At 47.0% G+C, this 17771-nt stretch overlaps 1 protein-coding gene across 4 annotated transcripts in view; it reads right to left on the reverse strand.

Moving 5' to 3' along the window:
* Positions 1 to 17771, reverse strand: part of HNF1B (HNF1 homeobox B) — a 121780-nt gene that overhangs the window by 10474 nt on the left and 93535 nt on the right. For 2 of the 4 annotated variants that reach the window (XM_060259423.1, XM_060259419.1), the window contains exons 5-7: positions 15299 to 15462; positions 4132 to 4264; positions 3312 to 3503 (exon numbers count right to left, since the gene is read on the reverse strand). In XM_060259423.1, coding sequence (XP_060115406.1) covers positions 3312 to 3503; positions 4132 to 4264; positions 15299 to 15462 — 489 coding nt within the window. Of the gene's footprint in view, positions 1 to 3295; positions 3504 to 4131; positions 4265 to 15298; positions 15463 to 17771 lie in introns of all 4 variants that reach the window. The other 2 variants (XM_060259420.1, XM_060259422.1) reach the window with 2 other exon arrangements.

The following is a 17771-nucleotide window of genomic DNA, read 5'->3' on the forward strand; positions in this document are numbered from 1 at the left end:
AATTAAACTGTTGGTCTTAAAGGTGCCACTAGACTCAAACTTTGCTCTGCTGCTTCAGACCAACCCAGCAACCCACCAGGAACCCAGAACAGCTTTTCTCTGCCATGAATCTGCAGAGCTCCAGCCAATTAGAGTTGATGACTCTGAGCTAGACAGACCAACTCGATATAAGGAAGCCTCATATGAACCTGCTGAGCTGAGCAAGTTTGTTTGTCGAGGGGCAGTGACGCAATGGGAGAAGGTCCCAGGCTACATCCCTGCAATCTCCATTAAAAAATGATCTCAGTGTCTAATTGGTGGGGGAAAGTGCCGTCAAGTTACAGCTGATGTATGGCAGCCTTGTAGGGTTTTCAAGGCAAGAGATGTTCAGAGATGGTTTGCCATTGCCTGCCTCTGCCAAACAACCCTGGTATTCAGGGCCAGAATTCTAGCAGGAGCTCCTTTGCATATTAGGCCACAACCCCTTGATGTAGCCAATCCTCCAATAGCTCACAAGAAAGAGCCTTGTAAGCTCTTGGAGGATTGGCTACATCAGAGGTGTGTGGCCTAATATGCAAAGGAGCTCCTGCTAGAATTCCACCCCTGCTGGTATTCCTTGGAGGTCTCCCATTCAAGTACTAACCAGGACTGCCCTGCTAAGCTTCCAAGATCCAATGAGATCAGGCTCACCTGGGTGTCTAACTGGTGGTGGAAAGGTCTGTCAAGTCACGGCTGACCTACTGTGACCCCACAAGGTTTTCAAGGCAAGAGACCTTCAGAGGTAGCCTGCCATTGCCTGGCTCCACATCACGCTCCCGGTATTCCTTGGAGTTCTCCCATCTAAATATTAGCCAAGGCTGACCCTGCTTCGCTTCCAAGATCTGGCAAGACTGGGCTTGCCAGAGCATAGGGTTGCCAAGTCCAATTCAAGAAATATCTGGGGACTTTGGGGGTGGAGCCAGGAGACATTAGGGGTGGAGCCAAGATCAAGGCTGTGACAAGCATCATTGAACTCCAAAGGGAGTTCTGGCCATCACATTTAAAGGGACGGGACACCTTTTCAATGCCTTCCTTCCATAGGAAATAATGAAGGATAGGGGCACCTTCTTTTGGGGCTCATAGAATTGGACCCCCCTGGTCCAATCTTTTTGAAACTTGGGAGGTATTTTGGGGAGAGGCACTAGATGCTATACGGAAAATTTGGTGCCTCTATCCCAAAAAACAGCCCCCCCCAGACCCCAGATACCCGCGGATCAATTCTCCATGATTTTCTATGGGAATAAATCTCCGTAGGGAATAGAGTTCCCAGCAGACATTCCCCCCCCCCCGCTTTCTGAGGATCCTGAAGCGGGGGGGGTGTCTCCAAACTGGGGGATCCCCTGCCCCCACCTGGGGATTGGCAACCCTACCAGAGCACCTGCTTACATATCCCCCCGTTAGGCTTCCCAGTCCCCAGGTCCCAGCAGGGGATCCCCCGTTTTCACAATCCCCAGGTCCCAGCTGGCCGGCAGGGGAAGCCCCGCCCCCCCCCATCACCATGTAGTTTTAGAGCTCCTGCAGTCCGTTTTTAAAATATGTGCCTTTAAGGCTGAGCAGGAAGCAGGAAACAGGAAGGGCTTCGGAGAACGGCCCCTCCCTTCCTTTTGCTTTCGTTTTCAGATCAAGTCAAGTTCTGCAGGAACAAGACCCAGTAAGTGTTTGTGTGTGAGAGAGAGGGAGGGGGCAGGGGATTCTCTGGTTTGGAGGCCCTCCCCCCACTTTAGAAAGCGTGGCGGGGGGAGGGAAATGTCTACTGGGCACTCTATTATTCCCTATGGAGAACGATGCCCATAGGGAATAATGGGGAATTGATCCGTGGGTATTGGGGGCTCTGGGGGGGGCTATGTTTTGAGGTAGAGGCACCAAATTTTTAGTATAGCATCTAGTGGCTCTCCCCAAAATATTCCCAAGTTTCACAATGATTGGACCAGGGGGTCCAAATCTATGAGCCCCAAAAGATGGTGCCCCTATCCTTCATTATTTTCTATGGAAGGAAGGCATTTAAAAAGGTGCGCTGCCCCTTTAAATGTGATGGCCAGAACTCCCTTGGAGTTCAATTATGCTTGTCACAATCTTGTTCCTGGCTCCGCCCCCCAAAGACTCCTGGCTCCGCCCCCAAAGTCCCCAGATATTTCTTGAATTGGACTTGGCAACCCTAGCCCCTGTCGGGTTGAGGGATATGTTCTCGAGTGCCAAACTTCCCAGGCATGTATGGTCCCAGAGCCACAGTTCATGGTAGAGCTTCCCTCTCGTGCCAATTCTCCAAACCAAAATGGTTCCAAGGAGTTTTGATTTGCTCTTGTGGGGCTTCTGCATGTACGGACAAGCTAAGTTCCTCCAGCAGGGCAAAGAGTGGGTGCCCAAGCCACGTCCGGTCAGGAAAATGGGGGGTGGGGGCGCTGGTGTGAAGCTGTTCTTCCATTTTTGCATTTCATCATGTTTCATAACTTTTGTCTCTTACCTGCGTCTTCCCTGGCAAAAACTGTATATTCCTGATGGCAGGGCCCTTTTTCTGATATTAATGAATCACATATAGTGATACTTCCCTATTGCTACTTTCCATTATTCAAGGACTAGAAAGTAACTTGTCCCTCCTCAGAAAAAGGAAGCCGAATAATTTACAGTGAGTAGCAAAAATGACAGAATGATTTGAATAAAATGATGCATACAAGTTAGGGAGTTTAACTTTTCCAGTCACAGAACTTTTGGAGATACCTTAGTCCAGATTAACAAAGAAACAGAGAATATACATGTTCCTAAACTTGTCACAAAATGCATACATGAGAGTTTCATTAGCAGATTAAATTTGTAAAGGCCCCGAAAACTCCATGATGGATCTCTGCATTTTTTTTATTTCTTAAGAGGGGTAAAAGCCGTCCTGATTTGTTAACCGGAAAGGAGCTTTAAATCCCACCACCCACCCAGCTGCCATTTTCTTCAAACAAATTAGTCTCTCCCGCAGGGTGACTGTTTGCCTTACAGGTGAAAACATACTCTGTTTTTCCAGATTCTCAGAATAATAATGAGGCTGGTTGGGGGAGGGGGGGGGGTGTCCAGTGCCTGTAATTTAAAGGACACTGGACAACACACCCACCATTCATGCTTCAAAGCAGATTGCATTCCAGAATATTCTGGAAATCCTCCAAAAGATTTCCAATGAGCACATTTGCAACCAAAGAAAAATGAGAATGTGGTGGTGGCCCATGCCCTCCCCAGCAACCACAAACACATACACACACACAGAGCACCTAAGCCCCTCTTTCCCCTTAGCAAATACCTGACAAGATCCTTACTGTGTGAGTTCTGCAGCTGGGCCACCGTGGCCATGAAGGGTTGCTGCGCCATGGGGTTGGGTGACTGCTGTAGGAGGGGCTGCTGGTGTGGGCTGTGGAGCTGCTGGGAGAACTGGACGGGCTGGAGGGCTGCCAGGCTGCTGGCCACGCTGTTGATGACGGGGACGCTCTGCGCTTGGGAACTGTTGAGGCCTGAGGAGAAGACAAAGGAAGAAGGGCTCCAGGAGATGGGCAAACTTCATGCAAGGTTGTCAAACAAAAGTCCCAAAGGGCATCCCTAAGACTTACCACAGAATTATTCATCTACAGCAGGGCCCCCAGCCTTTTCGAACCTTTGGGCACCACATACAAAATGGCTGCCATTAGAGTAGGAGTCACACACAACAGAAGCCCAAGTACAGAGGACAATGTCCTCTGTATAATGGGTATAAATGGAGAATTGATCCATGGATATCTGGGGCTCTGGGGGGACTTTTTTGAGGTAGAGGCACCAACAAAATATCTGGTGCCTCTCCTCAAAACACCCTCCCCCCCCCAAAGTTTAAAAAAGATTGGACCAGGGGGTCCAATTCTATGAGGCCCAAAAGAAGGTGCCCCTGCCCTTCATTATTTCCAGTGGAGGGAAGTCATGTAAAAGGTGTGTGGTCCCTTTAAATGTGATGGCCAGAACTGCCTTTGGAGTTCAATTATGCTTGCCACACCCTTGCTCCTGACTCCACCCTCAAAGTCTCCTGGCTCCAGCCCCAAAGTCCCCGGATATTTCTTGAGTTGGACCTGGCAGCCCTAAACCCCAAAACCAGAAGGACAGAGAAGCACTTACTTGGTGTGATCGCCATGACTCCTGATAATGGCGTCATGATGAGGTTCTGGGTCTGTTGTTGGCTGTGATGGGAGAAGCTGTGGATGTTGGTGAGGGTGCTGACAGGGGGCAGCCCACCGCCAGAAACCGTGATCTGCCCAGGGAACAAGAACGGACAATTCAGCGCTGGAGCCCAGGCAATCAATAAAGCAGGGTTGGCAAAGAACAGCGCAATGCCTTTCCCAGGCACAGTATTCAAAACATCATTTGCCAATAGTGTTGCCAGCATCCAGGTGGGGCCTGGAGATCTTCTGTGGTCTTCAGGTGACAGAGATCAGTCCCCCTAGAGAAGACGACTTCTTTGGAAGGCAGGGATTATGGCATCCTTCCCCACCCCAAACCCCACCTCCAAATTCGCATTCTGGAACTGGCAGTCCTTTTTGCCACATAGTCATTCCTTTCATGACCCTTTAACGCTGCTGGAGCTTCTAGTGTTTCATTGAGGTTTAGGTTCAGGTGTTCAGAGATTGCTGGCCATTCATTGCCTGACTCTGCATAGCAACGCCGGGCTTCCTGGGCGGTCTCCCATCCTAGCACTAACCAAGGCGGATCCCACTTAGCTTCTGAGATCTGACCAGATCAGTCTAGCTTGGGCCATCCAGGCTTTGGTACATTGTCCCTCGTATGTCTGCTCAGCAACCACCCACTAGACACAAAAGAAGAGGAGAAGAAGAAATTGGATTTGTACCCCACCCTTCACTAGCAGAAGGAGTCTCAGAGTGGTTTATAATCTCCTTTCCCTCCACACAACAGACACCCTGTGAGGGAGGTGGGGCTGAGAGAGCTCTGACAGAACTGCTCTTGAGCGGAACAGCTCTGAGAGAACTTGTGGCTGACACAAGGTCACTCAGTGGGCTGCAAGTGGAGGAGTGGGGAATCAAACCCGGTTCTCCCAGATAAGAGTCCGTGCACTTAACCACAACACCAAACTGGTTCAAACTGTGCACTTAACCACTACATAAAAAGATATATAATGAAATTGGCTCCCATCCATGAAAGCTTATTGCCATAGGGTTGCCGTGTCCCCCACCCCGGCCACTGGTGGGGAATGGTGGGGTAGGGTTGTCGGCTCCAGATTGGGAAACTCCTGGGTTGGGGGTGGAGCCTGGGGGGGGGGGGGACAAGGACCTCAGTCAGGTACAAGGCCAAAGAGTTCCGCCTCCAAAGCATCCATTTTCTCCAGGGAAACTGATCTCTGGAGATGAGCTGTAATTCCGGGGGGGGGTCCCCTCCGGTCCCACCTGGAGGTTGGCACTCCTATAAAAATCTTCAAGGCTCTACTTGATTCCTGTTTATTTTTGTGGCAACTGACTAACATGGTTACCCCTGAGAAATTGCTATAAGAACATCAGAGAAGCCATGTTGGATCAGGCCAATGGCCCATCCAGTCCAACACTCTGTGTCACATAAGAACAGAAGAGAAGCCATGTTGGATCAGGCCAATGGCCCCTCCAGTCCAACACTGTGTCACATAAGAACATCAGAGAAGCCATGTTGGATCAGGCCAAGGGCTTATCCAGTCCAACACTCTGTTTCACATAAGAACATCAGAGAAGCCATGTTGGATCAGGCCAATGGCCCCTCCAGTCCAACACTCTGTTTCACATAAGAACATAAGAGAAGCCATGTTGGATCAGGCCAATGGCTTATCCAGTCCAACACTCTGTGTCACAGAAGAACATAAGAGAAGCCATGTTGGATTAGGCCAATGGCCCCTCCAGTCCAACACTCTGTGTCACACAGTGGCCAAAAAACCCCAGGTGCCATCAGGAGGTTCACCAGTGGGGCAAGTGCTCAGCAACCAAAGTGCTACTGGAGATATTTTGTCTGAACAGATTCCAGTAATCAAAATTCATTTGACTTTCTTCAAAACATTAACAGAACTTTCACCTGAGAAAGAAGGACCCCGTGAAGGGGCTTCACGACCGTCTCAGTTCAGGCAAAACCCCAGGGCTACTCTACTTCCAAAGACTGAAGCGTAAAAGACCCCCGCAGAGGGGACCAGGAGCGACTTCCTGGATGGAAGGCCAGGCTGCCTCAGAAGAGAACTATGCATCACAAAGGGAGGGGGGGGGCCATAAAAACCAGCCATTGTAACGGGAACCAGTCAAGCCAGGCCAAAGAAAATAACCCCACAAGATGCATTTCTGAAATATTCTCACTCTTCTGTCACTGAGGGCTGGAGAGAGAAAGAGGGATGGAGAAAGAAGGAGAAAGGGATCCCAAGATGCCTGGGCATAATACTCCCAAGATCTGGTTAGAAGAGGTGAAGAAACCAGACTGTTAATTAAAACAGGGATGTTTGGGTTGGGTTACATATTCTTTATATCATCTAGACCAATGAATTTATAAGGGAATGGCTTTCACCCTGTTTGGTGTAGTGGTTAAGTGTGCAGACTCTTATCTGGGAGAACCGGGTCTGATTCCCCACTCCTCCACCTGCAGCTGCTGGAATGGCCTTGGGTCAGCCATAGCTCTTGCAGGAGTTGTCCTTGAAAGGGCAGCTTCTGGGAGAGCTCTCTCAGCCCCACCCACCTCACAGGGTGTCTGTTGTGCAGGAAGAAGATAAAGGAGATTGAAAGCCGCTCTGAGACTCAGAGAGAAGGTCGGGGTATAAATCTACAGTCTTCTTCTCCTTCTTCTCAATATCCACCATTAGGTTGCCAACTTCCGGGTGGACCTGAAGTTCTCCTGGAATTGCAACTTATCTTCAGACCACAGAGACCAGCTCCTTTTGGGGGGGGGGGGGAGAAGCTGTTGTTTTGGAGAGTGGACTAGACTCTGTGGCACTGCGCTAGGGTTCCTGGGTCCCTCCTGGCAACTGGCAGGGGATGGGGGACTTACCAATAGGAAGAAGTAGGCCTAGGCCATGTCCTCACCATTGCACAGGAAGTGATGTCATCATGCCAGTGACTTCCAGGTGATGTGCTGGTATTTGGTCAAAAACTCTTCGTCGCTGATATAATGACATTACTTCCTATGCAAAGTGGGCAATGTTGACTAGGCTTTCTTCTTCCAACTGATAAGTCTCCCTGCTGGCTATCTGATTGGTAGCTGGAGGGCAAAGCCGGCAGCAGAGGAACCCCGCCCCCACCAAGGGGTCTGGCAACCCTACATTGTACCCACTGAAGTCCTCCTTGTCCCCAGACCCCGCTGCTCCAGGTTCCACCCTAGGGTTGCCAATTCTGGGTTCAGGAATACCTGGAGATTCAAAGGTGGAGCCTGGGACAGTGGGGTTTAGGGAGGAGCTAGACCTCAGTGAGGTATAAAGCCATACAGTCATATGGTCCTTCCAAAACAGACATGTTCTCCAGGAAGTGGGATAAATGTTTTAACTAATAAATAAGCTATTTATTACTCTATTATAAGCTACTCTGGGAGTTCTCCACCTCCCACCTGGAGGTTAATGTAAGCCAAAGGATCACAGTGTGGCGAGTAGCCCAAGATACTAAAGAATCATCTATACAGCAAAGATTAAATTCTCTCTATTTTAGGGTTGTCAAATCTCTCCATCGCTGTGGCGGTGGATTTGTTCCTTGTGCACGCTTTGTACGTGTGGTGTGGTGACGTCACCTGGAAGTGACATCACTGCGCCAGAGACGTCCCACTGGGGATGCTCTTGGATTCATGATAAAACTCTATGGTACCATAGAATTTTACCATGAATGTCACACCGGAAACGCTGTAGGACTTTCGGTAAAACTCTATGGTACCATAGAGTTTTTAGTGTGAGTCCTAGAACATCCCCAGTGCAATGTCATCACTTCCAGGTGACATCATCGTATAGGGATTGCACATGCCAACGGGGCTCCTCTGGGGCCTGCTCCCTGCCAGCGGGTTGGGGTCATCCCGGGCAGGGATCCCACACCTCTGGCCGGAGGTTAGAAGCTCTACTATATTTTGACTATTATATTGTTTGGATTTTTAAAAAACTACTATGCTTTATTGCATAGGAAGTCTGAACATTTTGAGCTATTTTAAGTTTCAAAAACTATTTGACATCTTTATTGCTAATTTGAGAACTCTTGTTCATGTATATTTTGTATACTGCTTACTGTTGTTACTTAGAACAAAAAATATTTTATTCTGTTCACTGTCATAAGTGCTATATATTAATATAATAGTAAAAAATAGAGAAAATTTAATCCTTGCTGTATAGACAGGGCTTGGGTTACTCTCCTGGAGGTTGGCAACCCTACAGTGTACCCACAAATTCCCAATTCAGTTCAGAGTTGGCAACACTACTACTTGTGGCAGCAAAGCAACATCACAGACTAGATAGCACACTCAAGGCCAAACTGCATGTCACGTTTGACTCTGACTGTCCTCAGGGCTTACAAAACGGCCTGCGGGATGCTGTTGGGCCTGTTACAAGTTACACACGGAGCCCCTCAGAACACATACAGGCAAATATTAGGGCTGCTAGGTCCCTCCAGCAATGTGTCTGCATCGCTGACCACATGACCCACATCACTTCTGGGACATTGGGACAACATTGATATCTGGGCAAAATCTCTATGGTAAATTTGGCTTCTACCACAGAGTTTTTGCCCAAATACCAGAACATCACCTCGACAACCTGGAAGTGATAACATCTCTTCTGGGTCATGTGGGCAGTGACATAAACACATCACTGCAGATCAGATGGCTCTCTCTCTCCCCAAACCGCACCTTCTCCCAGATCCACCCCCAAAGTCTCCAGGTATTTTCCAACACAGACCAGAAAGTTTCCATGGCAGAGTGCAGAGTTGAACCTGGCTCTCCCAGATACCAGTGCAATCACCACATTGATGCCAACCCCACCTTTGACTGCAAACATCTGCAGAGGTGAACAAGTCATCTTCCCCGTTCCCCAGCTTCACAGTGAGGGACCTGCTGATGCATTCCTGAGGCACCAGTGGGCTGCTGCCAGGGGTTTTGGTGCCACTAGGCCCCTCCCCCCAAATTTAAAAAAACAAAGAATTGTAGGAGAAATGAAGAAACTTGAAACTATTTACATTTTTAATTTACAGGTTTTTTTTATTTTAAATTTTATTTTATTTTTTAAAAAGTGTGAGAATACTACTTGATCTTTTTAGCTAGAGGTGCCAGGGACAAGACCTTCACATGGCCATTTCTGCTTCAGCCTTTTAGCTGGAGGTGCCAGGATCAACACACCATGCATGCGAGAAAGATGCTCTACCACTGAGCTGTGGCTCCCACCCCCTGGCTCTGTCAAAGTAGAGTAGGAAGGATGAGCGGCAGCAGACAACTGCAAGAGGAGCCAGGTTTTAGAAACTGTAATTGGCTCTTCTTCAGCTTTTACAATTGGTTCATTTATCCCTGCTGGGCTCCAAGGAGCACACCGTCTGCTTTTGCGTTTCCCAGGTCTGTAACAGACCAGGGGAACACAAAACCGGCCAGGCAGCATCTGCTTTCCATTGGGGAAGGCAGGCTCCAAGGAGCACACACGCTGCATGTGGGGAGAGGGGGCGCCTGGCGGAGCCCCTAGGCTAGATGGCGCTCTAGGCAGCTGCCTACTCTACTCCCACTCACCGGCCATGGGCACCACCAGGACTCCCCAAGAACACAGTTAGAAAACTTTAATATCGATTAAATCTTCCTACCTTTGGCCTTATCTGAGAATAAAGAGGTTTTTTAAAAAGGGATTTCCTTTGAAGCATAATGCATCTCCTTCCCCTCTTCTCCCAGAGGAAGGCGGCATTCCTCAAGGCCCATTCGCCTTAGCCAGGCGTGCATATGAAACGTAAACAACCCTTTTGCAAAACCATGTAACGCACCAGCACATTTGAGAAAAGCAATTAGGGCTGGGAAATATGAATTAATAAGGGCGGGGGAGGGAGCTGCTGAGTCACCTGACCGAGAAAGAATTCGACCCCGCAATAACAAACAAAACCTTCCGACTTGCCCTCCAGAATTAGTGCCCCGAGTGCAGAGTCATAAAACAGGGACCACAGGCCCAGAAAACTGCCTGAAAAGAAAAGACTGGCATAATTCCAAGGCAAATTCTTATTTTATCTCAGTGTTGTGAGGAAACAGATACTAAAAAAGTATGTCTTTTACCTCCTTAATGCAGGATCCACATTGTATTTGTACTGAACAGCCGACACGCTAATTCTTAAGTCTCCCATAAAGGTTTCTTTTCCCCAAAGAGACTGCCCTTAGAAGAGGCGTGTGTGAAAAGCAGACATTTGACATGGACAGCTTTTCCAGGCATGAGATCCAGTAACAAACTTTGTCCCTGTTATTTCTCTGTCTGTATAGGACAGTGTTCTGAAACGCCACTTGATACAGAATATGGAAGTATGGTTCTAAGGTGGACTGAACTAAGCTCTAACTTTTATAAGGCATAGAGTTGCCAGAGGAACCTGAAGGGCAGCCATCAGTGATGGTTCACCTCCATGAACACCGGCAGTACTGTCACAGCTCTTTAGGGATAGCCAGATGCTCCATGGTAAAACCACAGGGTTTCCAGCAATTCACTGAGAGGACTCTAGGGTTGCCGAGTCCCTCCACGGCTGGGGTGGGGGACTCCTCTCTCGCATGCAAAGCGTGTGTGGTGCGATGATATCACCCAGAAGTGACATCATCAAGCAGGGGACACTCTAGGATCCACAATAAAAACTCTATGGTACCATAGAGATTTACCACGAATCCTAGAGTGTCCCTCGTACAATGACATCACTTCCAGGTGACATCATTGCACAGGGCATGTTGCATGGCAACATGGCTCTTTGGGGGCAGGGATCTCCCCCAGTGGCCTGCTCCGTGCCGGTAGGTTGGGGGCCTCCAAACTGGGGGATCTCCTACCCCTGGCGGGAGCTCAGGAACCCTAGAAGACACACATAACTTCAGATGTGATGCCAAGGGGACACTTTAGGTGCCAGGCCAAAACATTTCATTCACGCTTTTAACGAAGGAGTTTTTATAATTTTAGATGTTTTATGGTCTTCCTTTCCTTTCCTTTCCTTTCCTTTCCTTTCCTTTCCTTTCCTTTCCTTTCCTTTCCTTTCCTTTCCTTTGTACCTTTAGAAGTTCATAGATTCACAAATCTTGAGCAGCAGAAGACAATTATTCCTATTTTTTTGCTGCAAGGGCTAAAAGGACTGAGACAAATTTTGTGTTTGCTAGAGCTAACTTAGGATCCTTATCACTGAGCAAAAGAGTCAGGGTTTCCGGAGTAGGGGGGATGGTTGGTTGAATAAAGGATTACTATAGTAATCCCTCATAATCTCAAAAAATCTGCATTCCAGTAGATCATGAAAGGATGTATCAATCCTGTTAAGGCCACAAGGGCAGATGCTATCAGTCAGTTCAAAAATCTCCCTTGCAAAACCATTATAGGTATAATGTTTGGTCCTGCAAACAAAAAGTGCTCTGCAAAAATGTGAAATGGTAAGATAGTACATATAAGAGGGTAAAGATTTTGGGTAAGAAAGACCAAAAAATAGGGGTGAGCATACTCTGCAGGCTCTCCGGTTCAAACAACCATGGTTGATTTCAATGATGTGCTTTTTGATCAGAGAAAATGCTTTGGTTTTGCCCCTCTCAAAAATATCATCCATCAGCATTCTGACTTTCATCGGCTTCTCATCCAGGGCTCTCATCCAGGTTTAACTTGGAATACTCATCTGTGAGTATCCCAAATTAAAGAGGCTAACAAACCATTTTCAGCAAAAAGCTGTTTTAACCTCAGTTTGAAGGCAAAAAGCCTGCTCTTGCTTCCAAAGATATCTGTCCAAATTCTGCTCGTAATGCAATGTTTGAAACCCAGCAGGGAATATTCAATATTTTCCTTAAGAACTGGGCTAGTGGCAGGTCAGTATTACCAGAGATAGCTTTAATCCAAATAGATGGACCATAAAGAATGATGGGAACCACTTCATTGTGCAAAAACATACTTAGGGCATTTGAACAATGTTTTGTTTTATTAAGCGCAGAGTGGTAAAGCTGAAGAACTGCAGTCCAAACTCTGCTCACAACTTGAGTTCAATCCTGGTAGAAGCTGGGTTCAGGAAGCCGGCTCCAGGTTGACTCAGCCTTCCATCCTTCTGAGGTCAGTAAAATGAGCACCCAGCTTGCTGGGGGGAAAGTGTAGATGAATGGGGAAGGCAATGGCAAACCATCCCATAAAAAGTCTGCCGTGAAAATGTAGTGATGCGCTGTCACTCCAGAGTCGGAAATGACTGGTGTTTGCACAGGGGACTACATTTACCTTTTTATTCTAAGCTGGGGGTGTTTTATGATCTGCTTCTGGTCTGGTATCTGTTTTATGAGGGATTTTATGCTGCTTTAATGACTTGTTTTAATGATTTTATGCTGATTTTATGGTACTATTTTTACTTGCAATCCACGTAGAGCAGGACTCTGGAGAAACGGCACGGGCATTTCCTAAATAAATTATAAATACTGCAGCTCATGCCTTGATTCCCACAGCAGTTTTACACTTTGAAATTTTTCCATTATGACTATTTTTATTACTAGAGTACAAATGGACAGATGAGGAAAGAAAGAAGTTGCTTTTAAAATCAGCTGTAAAAGGAGAAGGAAGGGATGGTGATAATCTGCCAAAGAATGGCAAAAGAGGCAAGACTGACTGCTGTCTATCATTTTAGCTGTGGAGCAGCAAGGACGGGGCCATGGGGCCATAGTAGAAGATCTGCTTTGTCAGGTAGAAGGTCCCAGGTTTGTTCCTCAGCATCTCCAGTTAAACCAATCAGGCAGTAGGTGACAGAAAGTCCTCTGGAGAGCTGCTGCCAGTCAGAGTAGACAATACTGACCATGATAGACCAATGGCCATACTCACTATATGGCAGCTTCATGCGTGTTCATGTGCTCAGCCTATCTATAGGGCACTTGTGGTGAGCAATCTTTTTATATACCTGACTTCAGTCTAAGAGTCAGTTCCATCAAGACTGCACTGCTTTTCCTTTCAGCAAGATAGCCTCAGGTGTGAAAGGCATTACAAAGATGACAACAGTATGAATCTAAAGGTAGCTATTTGTAGGGTTCAAAGGAGGCCATTGTGTGTTGCACTAAATTTTTTTTGCAGCAGGACACTTTCTTGACAATGTTTCATGCTTGACAATGTTTCATGGTCTGCGGTTGTTCCACTGCAGTTCAGCGATATACAAACTGCTTCCAGCCAGTATATGTTTTCATTAAAAGGACAGAGGAGGAGCTAGTACCATAGAGTTTTTACCTCCCAAATGGCTAGAGTGTCTGGGAAAATCATAGTTTTCCTGGAAACGCCTAGAGTGGCCCCACATGGGCACTGCCATTTTTATGATGTCACTTCCGGGTGACATCATCTCGTTGCGCGCATGCTCCACGCGTGAGAGTCCCCTGCTGCGGGAAGCTGGGGACTTGGCAACCCTAGGAGGAGCCAGGCCCAAAAGATGAACTGGAATAAAAAATGTTTTTGTTATTTGATTGCCTTGGTTTGCCCTGGAACTTCCAGATAGTTTTTTTTTTTAAATGAATCCAGAGGGGTAGCCATGTTAGTCTGTGACAGAAAAGTACAATGGAAGTCCAGTGGCACTTCAAAGACTAACAAAAATTATTCCAGCATAAGCTTTTGTGAATCAGGGAGGGGTGCAGCAAGACACAATCTTGTCCAATCGCCTTTGATAAAGTTACACAGGGGTGTCAAACTCATTTGTTATGAGGGCTGGATCTGACATAAATGAGACCTTGTTGGGCCGGGCCATGTTGAGTTGGACCGAGCCATGTCAGGCTGGGCCACGTGTGTACCTATTTAAGACTAGGTAGCAGAGATATAAATTTAATCAAGAGCACAGACAAACACAAATATTTTTTTAAAAACCTTAAAACATGCTTAAAACGTTAGCACTCATTGGTCTTAAAAGATGCTTTCCCATGGGATCCAGGGAACTGGGCAAAGGAAGCTCTGGCTCTTTTCTTCCTTCCCCAGGGGACTGGGGGGAGCCTCAGCCAATAGAAGGAAGAGAGGCTTGGCTCAGTAGCTCTGCTGTGCGACTGAAAGAGCCTGACAAAGCAAGCTCTCCCTCTCCCCCTTCCTCCCCAAGAAGAAGCCTCAGACAATGGGGAAAAGAGGCTTTGCTCTATAGCTCCTGTGCAACTGAGCAAGCCTGGCAAAGCAAGCTGTATTGCAGAAGGAAGCAAGAGAGCGGGAGAAGGAAGCAGATGACAGCCAGTTGCTTGGGGGCCTGACAGGAGCCCTCTGAGAGCCTGATTTGGCCCCCGAACTGCATGTTTGACACCCTTGCTCTAGGTCATGAAAGCTTGTGCTGGAAAAAATGCTGTTAGTCTTAATGGTGCCAATAGGCTTCTGTTTTCTTCCACTACAGTAGACTAACATACATTTATTCAAAAAATGAGCTTTCCTGAGTCAGAATTCACTTTTTCAGATGCTATGAAGAGTACCTCACACAAGTCTAGACTCTTACACAGAGAATCACCCCTGAAAGACTTTTGATGGGATTCACAGCAAGCCTTTTCCTGCCCTCAGCTCCTCCCCATTCACTTCCCTTTCTCTGATTTTCCCTATAAGATGCAGAATAGTTTTTTTTTTCTCTTCATAGCAACTCCAGCTCAAACACATGAAAGTTTATTCTGTAATAAATCTGTTAGCATTTCATGTGCCGCTGAACTCCTGCTGTGAAATAGATATTTCCTGGATGCTGCCTGCGGTTTCTGTAACTTCATAGATAACATGGACACTTGCTCGAAAAGAAGCTGACCTCTAAATGAAATTTAAAAGGGGTGAAAATGAATAGGAGAGTTTCTTAAACAAATGTTAAAAAATAAGCGGGAATGCCTTTGTCGGGGAAGAGCAAACAGAGATCTGCACAGCGTGCCACTTGGAGGCATTCAATCAATACGCCAGGAATGGCTCTGTGTCACATTTATTGGTGGGTTTCAAAGCCGGCCTTTCTACCTGCTGGCTGGTTCAGAGGACAGGCGCTGGTCGTGGCTGAGTCTGCTCCCTTCCCAACCTCACAAATGCTTCATTGATTAATATGGGCCTCGTGAGGGAGGGGGAAGAAGAGGAGGTTTTTAAAAAGTAAGTCTTGTTTGTTTTGCCCGCTAGGCCCTCTTATCTTATCGCTGCCCGAACGACAATGAGGCCAGGTGGACTACTCACCATTTTACCATCTGGTGAGAGGAGGCTGTGACTGGAGTCCAAACCGGCTGGAGATACTTGTTGGAGGACAGCCTGACTGGTGGTCACCATGGCGCTGTTGCCATGGTGATTAATGGCTGAGGAGGAAGTGACTTCATTGCTGCCTTGTTGGCTGTAGCGGACTCCTGGGGAGAAAAGAAATGCCGACATATTAGTGTCAAGGGTCACCCCACCTGTACAGAATCTCTCCGGCTTACCTAATAACGTATTTGTTGAGGTCATTCACAAGGATACCGCCTTTCCAAAAATCCTAGTACTCGTGGCACAATAATTCTGAACATGTGCAGAGTGTTCCATTGTTGAAAGAAGGAAATGGAGGTAAGGACTGACCCAGTGCACGTGAAGAGCCAGTTTTGTATAGTGGTTAAGTGCGCAGACTCTTATTTGGGAGAACCGGGTTTGATTCCCCACTCCTCTGCTTGCAGCTATTGGAATGGCCTTGGGTCAGGTATAACTCTCACAGAGTTGTCTTTGAAAGGGCAGCTTCTGAGAGCTCTCTCAGCCCCACCCACCTCACAGGGTGTCTGTTATAGGGGAGAAAGACAAAGGAGATTGTGAGCTGCTCTGAGATTCTGAGATTCAAAGTGGAGGGCAGGATATAAATCCAATATCTTCTTCTTCTTCTAAAGGTTCACTGTCTCTTTTAAGAAAGTATAGACCCAAATGGTAAGTTCACAGTTACAACTAGGGCTGCCAAGCTCCCGCCCCCAAAGACCTCTATGGTACCATAAAGTTTTTACCCAAATCCTAGAGCATCCCAGCACAACATGCCCAGCATGATGACGTCACTTCTGGGTGATGTCATTGCACCGTGTATGTGAAGCCAAGGTAGGACTTGGCAACCCTAGTTTAACCTCTTTTGGACATTCTGTTTCTGATGGAATGAATACTCAAGGATGTCAAAGTGTACGATCATGGTGACACACCTCTCTCCCCACAAGGTTGCCAACTCTGAGTTGGGAAATTCCTGGGATTTTGGAAGTAGAGCCTGAGAGTGTGGGGTGCAGAGAGGAGAGGACCTCTGCAGGGAACAATGCCATGTAGAACCCGGCCCTCCAGAGCAGCCATTTTCTCCAGAGGATCTGATATCTGTTGTCTGGAAGTTAGTTAAAATTCCATGAGATCTCCAGGTTCCATCCGGAGGTTAAAATGTTTACACATTAAGGGAGAAGGTTACACAGGAGAATACTACTACTATATTTTTGGATTTGTGTATTTCATTATTGGGGGATACAACTCCAGTGGTATTTCTATTGTATCCCTCTAAAGGTTGGCATCTGTACCCCCAATCTGTATATATATATAGTTTTCCTTTTCTTTGACTGTGTTATGTGTATGTCTGTGTATTTTATAGCATGGGGGACAGAAACACAGTGCCTATGTGCATACATCTCTCTCTTTCTCTCTGCATAATTAGGAATGGCAGCTCCCAGGAGGAGAAGGGAGCACCATCTTTAGAAATGTTTAGGAGGCATTGCAAAGTCAATTTGCAAGCTTGACCTTATCAGATCTCTGAAGCTAAGCTGGGCTGACCCTGGCAAGTACTTGGATAGGAGACCCCCTTGAAATAGACAGGAGGACAGGGGCAGGCTCCAGGCCCCCAGTAAGGGGGGCCATGACTTCCAGGTGCGCGCACACACGCACACACACACACAAATACAAAAGAAAAGGGATAACAGTATGCCACTGAGATCTCACGAGGCTACACCAGTGGTTTCCAAAGTGGGTTGGTACCACGTAGAGGTGGTGGGATTACCTAGAGGGCACTGGAGGTGGGCCCCTTTGACAGCATTGTCCACTTATTTGCAGTTGACCAAGTATGAATCCTGCTGGCAAATGGCACTCTAAGTTCCAGCCTCTACAGAGTGCTGAAATCCAGTAGAAATGATCTTTTTTAAAAAAAAAGTAAATATGCCACCAGAACTCTTTTAAGAAGGTATAGACCCAAATGGTAAGTTCACAGTTGCAACTTGGGCTGCCAAGCTCCCGCCCTACTCAGACCAGTATAGAGCATTTTGAAAAGCTGCATCACCACATGTGTTTTTGTCTCTTCTGTCTCTTTCTTCAAAAATGATTTGTGCAACTGACAGAGCACCATCAGATGTGAGTCGGTTGTTTAGCTGAACAAAGTAGCACCAATTGTCTTTACTGTTCGCTGTGTCATTCACTGTCAATATCTGGTAGCAAGAAATTTCAGGCATCATTTTCACAAGTCATTAGGCGCTGTCATGATTGCAATGAGTAAAATTAAAGCCCAGGGTCTCAGATTGACTAGTCCAGTCGCCCTGTGTTGAAAATGATGAAGATTTTGAACATTTCACGACCTTTTTGACACTGCTGTGGAGTTTTTTGAAAACACAAATGTTTTGCTCAATGATGAACATAAAGAGATCGGGCATGATATTGCTTATTTATCAGAACTATTTGCAGTGAA

The sequence above is a fragment of the Heteronotia binoei genome, chromosome 18 (genome assembly GCF_032191835.1).
Source record: "Heteronotia binoei isolate CCM8104 ecotype False Entrance Well chromosome 18, APGP_CSIRO_Hbin_v1, whole genome shotgun sequence".
In the NCBI taxonomy this organism is placed as follows: Eukaryota; Metazoa; Chordata; class Lepidosauria; order Squamata; family Gekkonidae; genus Heteronotia; species Heteronotia binoei.